General features: G+C 33.0%; 1 protein-coding gene across 1 annotated transcript; it reads left to right on the forward strand.

Annotated features, from left to right (window-relative positions):
* Positions 1-9,983: 9,983 nt before the first annotated feature.
* LOC105865890 (olfactory receptor 6C2-like) lies at positions 9,984-10,919 on the forward strand. Its single transcript, XM_076006822.1, has one exon. The coding sequence runs from the start codon at positions 9,984-9,986 to the stop codon at positions 10,917-10,919; it is 936 nt and encodes a 311-aa protein (XP_075862937.1).
* The last annotated feature ends 256 nt before the right edge of the window (positions 10,920-11,175 follow it).

Below are 11,175 nucleotides of genomic sequence, written 5' to 3' on the forward strand. Positions count from 1 at the left end.
GCTCCAGATGTATAAATAGATATAATGAAATGTCAACACAGGATGTTGCTAAAATGAGCAAATGCTTGTCAAAAAATAAAGTAAAAGAAATCAAGAAAAAGCAACTAAATATACATGATCTTGGAAACTTACAAAATTTCTAAAAGGAATATGAAAAGCTCTACACAAAGGTATTGCATTTTATGATATAAATAGCTATACACAATAAAAGCACAAACTGTTTACCACATTTACTCTAAAAAGAAAAACGAACCTCATCCAGCTCATCATCTGAAACTATTTCTCTCATCTCAATGTACTCCAGGCATTTGAACCTACATTTCTCCTCTGCTTTTATGTCTAGTCTTTTACTTACCTGTCAAAAAATACATGTATTCTCCTCATTCATTTATCTTTAAGGTTTCAATCTAAAAGTCACTTTTATTGGGAATTCTTTCTTGCTCAATCACATGTGACCCCAAAACACAAAAGATTCACCATTAAGTAACAGTCTATGTACCTGCTATTATAACTCTCTTTATCTGCCTATATCCTTCAGTGGATTGTCAATATAGAAAGCAGAAACTCAAAATTGTCCTCTTTTTTTTTTTTTTTTCACCTTAAAATAACCTTTATTTTTTTTTTAAAGTTAATATATGCAATATAGGAAACTGAAAAACACGAGAAGCAAAGAACAAAGTCATCCACAATCACAAGCATTTCACAGTTGGACATGTCCTTCTAGATCCTGACACATACACAACATCCAATTTTATGGGATTGAGATAGTACAGTATGCATCATGCTTTTTCACACATCATGAATATTTACCAATCGAAAATCTCAAAGCTATGTGAGTATTTGGATAACCAAGAATACACTACACCAACTCAATCTGTTAGGGAAAAAAATGTAATCCTGCCTTTCTTGGGACGAAAATTTCATAGAAGACAAAAATGGCAACAGGCCTCTAGATAAAAGTACTGGCAGAGTTCCGATTAAAATACTTCATTCCCTTAATGCTCAATTTAAAATCAAACATAAAGCAATAGAAAACACTAAGTATAATGTTTCTAAGAGAATTCATTATCAGATCTATATCATTAAAGTATTAGCAAGAAGGTATGTTTCTATTGAATTACTGAATATATTCTTATAGTATAGCCAAAAGGGATGCACACACATCAATGGCCATCATCAAAATGTAAATATGAACACATCTGCATACTTCTCTCATTTCATACTTCCTTCTGCTCCTCTGCTGCCAACCTAATGAACAAATCCTGATATACACTGCTCAGAGGTGGTTTAACAATTCCATGTCCAAGATGCATCTCTTCTATCAATTATTACCAAGATAATCACAAAATGGCTATTCACTAGTTCTTTTTATCATAAATTGTCACCTCAAGACATCTTCCAAAGCTTAGATGTTGCAAAATAAGGAACTTTGTCCACAATAAAGATACTTTACTAAAAATGCACATATAGACCAACGGTTATAATCTAAAGCCATCTTCTAGATATGGAGATACTAGCAAAGAGCCCTTCCCTTCACCCTTCCTCTTCCCCCACTCCAGAGACTAAGTACAGGACTAAGTCTAGCTCCAAGAGGTGGATTAACAAAGGTCACTCCCAGAAGACAGTCCTTCCTAAAAACTAACAAAAAGACATATATAAAGGGATTATTTAACTAGCTCTATTTTTAACATATTTTGAGTATTAGGATTTGTTTATCCTTTAATACACAGCAATATTAACTAAAATGCACATGTAGAACAATGGTTAACTAATCTAGCTCACTGGCACAGAACCCTTCTCTGCATACTTTCTCTTCTCCTCCCCCACCGCCCAGTGATGGCATACTCTCTAAGATATCAAGTTTAACAATTCCATATGGATATATATAATGTATATAATGGATAAATGAGTCCTAATTTTGCAATATCTAGTCTCTAGATGTTAAAGAGGTTGCCAGTGTATGATAAAGTAGTTAGTAAAATTAGCACATTTTGTATACTTTGTGTTGAAATTCATAGGAAAGCTTGTCCTCTGTAAATTACTTTTGGATATGAATTTGTTCGACCATTTCTAAGCATTACACATGCCTGTACTTGTCCACTGGATATAAGGCAGAGAGAAGGAAATGGAATGGTTCAAGACCAAAATGGTCATATTTAGACGATACTTCAGATTATAACCATTGCTATGTGCGTGCAGTTTTATTTAACAGTGCTGTGTACATAGTGGACAAGTTCTTATATGAAATATCTAGTCTTTCTAGATATTTAGAAGTGCTTGATGTATTTAAAAGTAGAAGTAGTAAAATAACACTTTGTAAATAGCTTTTAAAAACTGATGGGAAATATTGTGTTTGGAAGTGGAATTGTTAATCCACCTCTGTGAACAGTACACTCTCTGCTTGTTCACTAGGTTGAGGGAGGTGGGAGGGAAGAAATTGCAAAGAGTGTTTTGCTTGTGTACACGAGAGAATCTCAGCTTATCCATTGCCCTGTACGTTATGTGCATTTCATTTAACTTTGCTGTATTGTATATATTGTATATATACCGGACAAATGAGTCCCAATTTTATAATATCTAGTCGCTAGATATTAAAGAGGTTGCCAATGTATGACAAAAGTAGAGTTAGTAAGATAACATTTTGTACATTTTGTGTTAAAATTCATAGAAAGGCTATCTTCTGAAAAGGACTTCTGGAAGTGAAATGATAACATCACATCTGAGTGACACATGTGCCTATATCCACTGGGTTGTTGGTGAAGAAGAGTTGGAAGAAATGAAGGATTCTAGACCAGAATGTTCTTTTTTAGAAGACACTTTCAGCTGTAACCATTGTTACATGTGTGTATTCAACACTACTGTGTATATAGAGGACAAACTTAAGTCCTTAATTGAAACATCTAGTCTTTCTAGATGTTTAGAAGTGCACAAAGTATGTTAAAAGTAGAGGTAGTAAATAACACATTTTGTAGATAACCTTTTGTTAAAATTCACTAAATACTGGCTTTTGGAAATTGATCAAACACTTGTCTGAGCAGTATAGGATATTTGTGCTGTTCAGGGAGGAAAGAAAAGAAAGTGCAAAGGGCTTTATACCAATGTGGTTATGGTGAGGTGAGACTGACTATTGTCCCTTATGTCTGTGCATTTCATTTTACTCTGCTGTGTATATAGTGTATATAAAGGACTAATGAGTCCTAATTTACAACATCTAGTCTTTCTAGATAAAGAGGTTGCCAGTGTATGACAAAAGTAGAGTTTAGTAAACTAATGCATTGAGTAGACTGAGTTAAAATTCATAGAAAAGATTTTTCTTAAAAATACTTACTGAAGTGAAATTGTTAAAATCCCCTCTAAGCATTACAGATGCTTAGACCTGTCCACTGGATTGGTAGAAGGTAGGAAGGGGAAGAGTTCTAGGCTAGAATGTTCCTACTTAGAGGACATTTTGAGATTGTAGCTTTTGTTATGAGTGTGCATTCAATTCTACTGTGTATGGTGGGAAAAAACTTAAGTCCTATTTGAAACATCTAGTCTTTCTTGATGTTTAAAAGTGTACAACATATGTTAAAAGTAGAGGACTAAAATTGTCCTCTTGAGTAGCAAGTGTCTGGCCTTTCAAATACATTGAAAATTTGCCTTTCTCAACTATAAAAACAACACCAAGCACACTTCAATGACTACTTATAACACAAAATAAAAGGGAAAATATTTTCAACCCAAAAAAAGAGAGAATTAAATGTGTCATCAAAGTTTTTGAAGTCAAAGAAGAGTTTTGATAACATAAATAACATAAATATGTTAAATATAACATAAATATGTTAAATAATATTTAAATAACATAAATATGTTAAATATAACATAAATATGTTTTTACATTTTTATATGCCGCTTTAGTGAAAATACAGTTCAAATTTATGATATGCTTATATGCATATATAACCTTAAGTGTCATTTTATTCATTTTATTGTATATAAATACTGAAGATATACAACATGATGTTTGATATACATACGCATAGTGAAATGATTACTACCGTCAAGCAAATTAACGTACCCATCATCTCTAATGCATCCTCTCAGACCACAGTGGAATAAATTAGAAATCAACTCCAGTGGAAACACTCATCTCTACATAAAATCATGGTAACTAAACACCTTCTGCTGAATGATTTTTGGGTTAAGGAGGAAATTAAGATGTAAATCAAAAGATTCTTTGAACTAAATAATAAAGGAGACATAAGTTATCAAAATCTGTGGGACACAGCTAACGCAGTCCTGAGAGGAAATTTATATCCATAAATGCCTACATCAAAAGACAGAAATATCACAAATCAACAATCTAATGAATTGTCTGAAAGAACTGGAAAAGGATGAGCAAACCAACCCCAAACCTAGCAGAAGAAAAGAAATAACAAACACCAGGGCAGAACTAAATGAAATTGATTTAAAAATAAAACTATACAGAAGATTAATAAAACAAAAAGTTGGTTCTTTGAAAAAAATAGCATGCTTCTTGCTAGATTAATGAGAATCAGAAAGGAAAGGACACTAATAAGCTCCATCAGGAATGAAAAAGAAGAAATTATAACTGATGCCATGGAAATACAAAATATCATCTATGCCCTTGTACACTGTTGGTTAGAAGGTAAATTACTATAGCCATTGTGGAAAATGGTATTGAAGTTCCTCAAGACACTAAAAACATAACTATAGAATCATGTGATCCAGGAATCCCACTTCTGGGTATATAGCCAAAGAATCAAAACCAGATGCCAAGGAGATATCTGCCCTCCTATTTCATTGAAGCATTGTTCACAATAGCCAAGATGCAGAATCATCATAAGTCTCCATCGATGGATGACTAGATAAAGAAAATGTGGTGTACAGTCATGTGCTGTATAATGGCATTTTGGTCGACAATGGATCACATATACAGTGGTGGTCCCATAAGATTGCAATAGAGCTAAAAAAAATTCCTATCTCCTAGTGATGTAGTCATTGTAATATCATAGATCAACATATTACCCAAGTATTTGTGTTATGTTGGTGTAAGCAACCCTACTGTAGTGCCAGTCATATAAAAAGTATAGCAAATATAATTGTGTATAGTACATAATACTTGATAATGATAAAAATAAATGACTATGTTATACTGGTTTATGTATTTACTATACTATAGTTTTTACCATTACTTTAGAGTGTACTCCTTCTACTTACAAAATACAAGTTACCTGTAACTAGGGCAAGCCCTTCAGGAGGTATCCAGAAGAAAGCACTGTTATCATAGGAGATGACAGCTCCATGTGTGTTATTTCCCCTGAGGACCTTCCAGTGGGACAAGATGTGGAAGTGGAAGTCAGTGCTATATATCATCCTGACCCTGTGAAGGCCTAGTCTAACATGTGTGTTTGTGTCTTAGTTTTTAACTTAAAAAAAAAAAATTTAAAAGGCAAAAAAAAAAACTAAATAGAAAAAAATCTTATAGAATAAGGAATATAAAGAAAGAAACTATTTGTGAACAGTTATACAATGCATTTGTGTTTTAAACTAAGTGTTGTTAGTGTACTAGGCCTTCGCATTCATTCACCACTCACTCACTGACTCAGAGCAACTTCCAGTCCTACAAACTACATTCATGGTAAATACCCTGTACAGGTATAACATTTTTAACTTTTATACCATGTTTTTACTGTATTTTTTCTGTGTTTAGATATGTTTTGATATATAAATACTTACCATTGTATTATAATTACCTATTGTATTCAGTACAGTAACATGCTATACAGGTTTGTAGCCCAGGAGCAATAGGCTGTACCATACAGGTGAGCTGTATAGTAAGCCATACTATCTGGGTTTGTGTAAGTACACTCTGTGATATTTGCACAACATCCCCTAATGATGTATTTCTCAGGATGTATCCCTGTAGTTAAGAGACACATGACTGTATATACATAGTGTAATACTATTCATCCATGAAAAACCCGGAGGACATTATGCTAAGTGAAATAAGCCAGGCACATAAAGGCAAACACTGCATGATCTCATTTATTATGTGTAATCTAAAATTGTCAAACTCACAGTCATAGAGAGTAGAATGGTGGTTACCAGGGGCTCGGAGAAAGGGAGAGTGGGAGGGAGGGAACAGGGTGTTTTTGGTCAAAGGGTACAAAGTTTAAGTTAGACAACAGAAATAAGTTTTTGAGATTTATTGTACAGCTAGATGACTAAAGTCAGTAATAATGTGCTGTATATTACAAAATACCCAAGAGAAGAAATTTTAAATGTTTCACCATAAAAAAGATAAACAAAATGATAGTTGTATTAATTCACTTGATTTAATAATTTGGCACTGTATACATGTATCAAAACATCACATGGTACCCCATAGATGTGTACAATTATAATTTCTTAATAAAAGTATTAATAATAAAAATATATTTAAATGAATTTCAAATATTCTTGTACTTAGTTATATTATAAGGTAAATTTATTTAATCTCAGAATATTTTATGCAATAGATTCTACAGTATTCCTTTTCCAGAAATAATCATAAAGACTATTTTATGAAAGAATTAATTTCAGATTGGTGCGGACTTTCCAATGGAAAGCCATAGAGATTCTGGGGTATTAGTAAGTTTTAACACAACTTAAATATCAGAAGTGCTAGTGCATGAAAAGAAATTTATATTTCTGCTTTCCTTCAGAATATGCTCATGGTTGTTGAATCTAGGAATGTTTGTTGAATTTAATTATTTGTTTTGAAGTTTCATAGTTTTCATTATAAGAATAACTGATTCTGAGAAAATAAATCTGAATAATATTTTAAAAAGTCTTAATATAATCTATTCACCTTATAACAAATTGATAAAGCAGAAAGGGAGACTGATGATCTTTCAACTACCTGACAGGAATTAATTTTCAAAAATTGAACTAGGCTTGTTTTTTAATTAGATTCTTAATGTTTTTCTACCAGTCTTTTAAAAATGATTCTTCTGTCTCTAAAGGCTCTGTTCCCACTGTTACTATGTTTGGTTTGATTTTTTTTTTCCTCCAAGTTCATTACACAGATGATTCATTAGTGATTTTTGATCCTGGGTCACCAAGGACCCTTTTGCTTATTAATTTTTTTGCAGATTTGGTAAATGAAATAAATATCAAGCTTGAAATTAGAAAATCCTCTCTCTGAGCAAAATAGTTTAGAACATCAGCTCTTCCAAAGCTACTGAGTTCCTTTGGACCCGCTTTTGTTTTCAGGAACAAAAAGTAAAAGGGAGAAAAAAGCTATTTTCTATACTTATGATAGTACCATATTTTTTGTGAGAAAGGTGGTGCAATTGATTAAAGATAGAAAACTCTAGGAGGTTATGCATCCCCAGGCTACTGTTACTGTGGGAGTGATCAGATTCAATCAGTAGTAAGCAGAAATTCTCATGCTAGTTTTGAACATTATATTCATTTTCAAATTATAGCTATCAGAATATTTGTAGTTAGACAACTAGTAGAGGGAGGCTATGATTAACTGCCAGAAGTGTAAGTATGATAAATTCTATTATTTCAGTTACATTTTCTTTTAGAGCTGGGTCATACATAAATTAGTCTTTCCTGAATGTATAAAATGTAGAAATGGAAAATCTAATATGGATAGTGATTAAACATCATTTTTAGAGTCTTGGATGCTGTACAGCCATTGATAAGATTATTTTAAGCAACAATAAATAAGAAGTCATCTAAAAGTAGCATGATTTGAGTGCCATGAAAAGTAATAACATCTCCCAAGCATAAATTTCTGGAAACTAAAAACTAAAAATTAATGGCCAAGTATGTGTATTCTCAGTGAAATTGGAGACTGGGAGATAAGGATGGAATGGGGAAACATGGAGCATTGGAGGGAAGATTACTCCAAATAGATAATTCATGCAAAGTGTTTCTTTTAGTATCTAGCATATAGTAAAGGTCAATATTAGTTTGATTATTAGAAATACAAGAGAAGAAATATGATGGAGTGTGGAAAAACAAGAAGTATTATTTTGAATTTATGTTTTGGATGTAGTTTATTATATGACTGAGATTTTGAAGAATAATCACTTTTGGAGATTAGGCCTTCAGGAAAATACCCAAAGACAGTGTACATGTTAAGAAGTAAGAAGCACGAAGAACTATCAACATAACAGCAATCAGCAAGAAAAGGATTGTCTAGAAAGTACAAAGGAAAAAGGTTATAGGCAAAAGATTTATGTGGCAATAAGGCAAGTTATGAAAGAATACTATGAATGTAATGTGGTTAACAGTACACATTCTACTTAGGAATTTCAACTAACAGAAAAAGAGAGGTATTCAATAATCTTTGGTATAAATTGTTTCATTAAAATCAAAATAGGATTACAGTATATTGATGATTGTACTGTGCTTAAACAAACAAACAAAAATAATCAATGTGGACCAGGTCATTGAAATAGTTAAAATATACTTATTAGTCATTATCAGCCAGGTAATTTTATAAGTACTCTGTGTATTAACTCATTTAATTTTTCAACAAAGTAAGTGTATGAAGAATAATGTTATTTTCATTTTAAGATTACAAAGCTGACAGTGAAATCAACTCATGCATGCAGAAATGTTTAATACTAATATGAAAAACCTGATATTTTTGTACTTAGTGATATTAAAAACAGTATTTTGGAATATGTTCCAACTTTACCTAAACAGATTTAAAGGTAAAAATTGTGATGATTTTGTACAAAGCTATGTATATTACACCCAATATATATTCTCATTCTATACAATAAATTCATCATCAAAATGTTCCATTCTTTCTGCACCACAGTAGGAAAAGAGTATAATTTTTTAAGGAGTTATTTTTTTATTGTGGCCAAATATACATAACATAAAATCTACCAATTTAACTATTTTTAAGTATATATTTCAATGGCATTGAATACAGTCACATTGTTGTACAACCATCTCCAAGAATATTTCATCATCCCAACCTGAAACTGTACCTACTGAGTGTAATTTTAAGCAGAAAATTATGAGGGATAGTCAGGGGAATGGGTAAGGAAAAATTTGTTTAAAGAAAGGACATGTTTTAATAACTATTAAAACTCTAAACTAAAGCTCTAGTATTAGAGCTCAAAATCTTAAGCAATGGATACAGACAGCCTGTAGAGCAAACTGAAACTATTTGTGATATATTAATATTTGTACTTTATCAATAACAAAACTTCAAGCAAACATGTCAAGATGATAAAGAAAGTTTAATATTTAACCTTGGGATTCAGCCTGTGAGTAGGGAAGAACTCTTTTTTTTTTTTTTTTTTTTTTGAGACAGAGTCTCGCTTTGTTGCCCAGGCTAGAGTGAGTGCTGTGGCATCAGCCTAGCTCACAGCAACCTCAAACTCCTGGGCTCAAGTAATCCTGCTGCCTCAGCCTCCTGAGTAGCTGGGACTACAGGCATGCGCCACCATTCCCGGCTCATTTTTTCTATATATATTAGTTGGTCAATTCAGTTCTTTCTATTTATAGTAGAGACGGGGTCTTGCTCTTGCTCAGGCTGGTTTCGAACTCCTGACCTCGAGGAATCCGCCCGCCTCGGCCTCCCAGAGTGCTAGGATTACAGGCGTGAGCCACCGCGCCTGGCTGGGAAGAACTCTTGATTTCACAAAATATTAGCATTCAAAACGGAAAAACTTAAATCCAAGGTGTGGTTAAAGTGAAATATAAAATGATAAATATGTGATGAGAAGAAATCACCCCTAATATTTTGGAATGCAGTATAAAGTAATCCGATTTTTCAATATCCCCTGAAATCACACACACCAAACACACAATCGTATAACTTAAAGCTATCAGTGTATTATTTATTATGTCAGAAACAACATTTTTAAGTGCATGTAAATAATTTTACATAGTTTTCCCTCCATTAATTACCACTCTATGCAAATATATCTGAATTTTAAATGCAGATTGGGAAGAAGCAAATGATGAGAAACCATACAATAACAACATTTATCCTGCTGGGACTGACTGATGATCCACAACTGAAGGTTGTGATTTTCATCTTTTTATTTCTCACTTACATGTTGAGTGTAACTGGGAACCTGACAATCATCTCCCTCACCTTCATGGATTCACACCTTAAAACTGCCATGTACTTCTTCCTACAAAATTTCTCGTTTTTAGAAATCTCATTTACATCTGCCTGTATTCCCAGATACCTGTACAACATATCAACAGGTGACAAGACAATTACATATAACAACTGTGCCATTCAAATTTTTTTTACTGATCTTTTTGGTGTAACAGAATTTTTTCTCCTTGCCACCATGTCCTATGACCGATACGTGGCCATCTGCAAGCCCCTGCATTATGTGACCATCATGAACAACCAGAACTGTAGAAAACTCATTCTTTGTTGCTGGACAGCTGGCTTGCTGATCATACTCCCACCCCTTAGCCTGGGTCTAAATCTGGAATTCTGTGACTCTAATGTTATCGACCATTTTGTCTGTGATGCATCCCCGCTCCTAAAGATCTCTTGCTCAGAAACATGGCTCATAGAGCAGATGGTCATAGGCTGTGCTGTGTTGACCTTTATCATGACCCTTGTATGTGTAGTTCTATCCTACATATACATCATTAAGACCATTCTACAATTTCCTTCTGCCAAGCAAAGGAAAAAGGCATTTTCTACCTGTTCTTCCCACATAATTGTGGTCTCCATCACCTACGGAAGCTGCATCTTCATCTATGTTAAGCCTTCAGCAAAGGAATCAGTGGCTATTAACAAGGGTGTGACAGTCCTCACTACTTCCATTGCCCCTATGCTGAATCCTTTTATTTACACATTGAGAAACAAGCAAGTAAAACAAGCCTTCAATGACTCAATCAGAAGAATTTCATTGCTTTTAAAGAAATAGGGGAATTTGCTAATGTAAAAGAATCTTAAATTTTCATAAAAAGATAATTGGTTCTGAAGTATATATTTTTAGATGTTTACATCTTTTCTTTCTTTGCAAGGAAGCGGTTTCAGTATAACATTTCTCAAAAAGAAAACATACTATACTTCTAGAAAACACAAGAATGACTTCACATATCAACAAATTTTAACAAAGTCACAAACAAAGTGAAACAAAACAAAATAAACAGAATCATTGAGTTCATCATATAGTTGGG

This window comes from Microcebus murinus, chromosome 10, assembly GCF_040939455.1.
Source record: "Microcebus murinus isolate Inina chromosome 10, M.murinus_Inina_mat1.0, whole genome shotgun sequence".
Taxonomy (NCBI): Eukaryota; Metazoa; Chordata; class Mammalia; order Primates; family Cheirogaleidae; genus Microcebus; species Microcebus murinus.

What these genes read in the sequence shown, in the direction of transcription:
- LOC105865890 (XM_076006822.1), top strand. Translation starts at nt 9,984, where the DNA reads ATGAGAAACCATACAATAACAACATTTATCCTGCTGGGACTGACTGAT.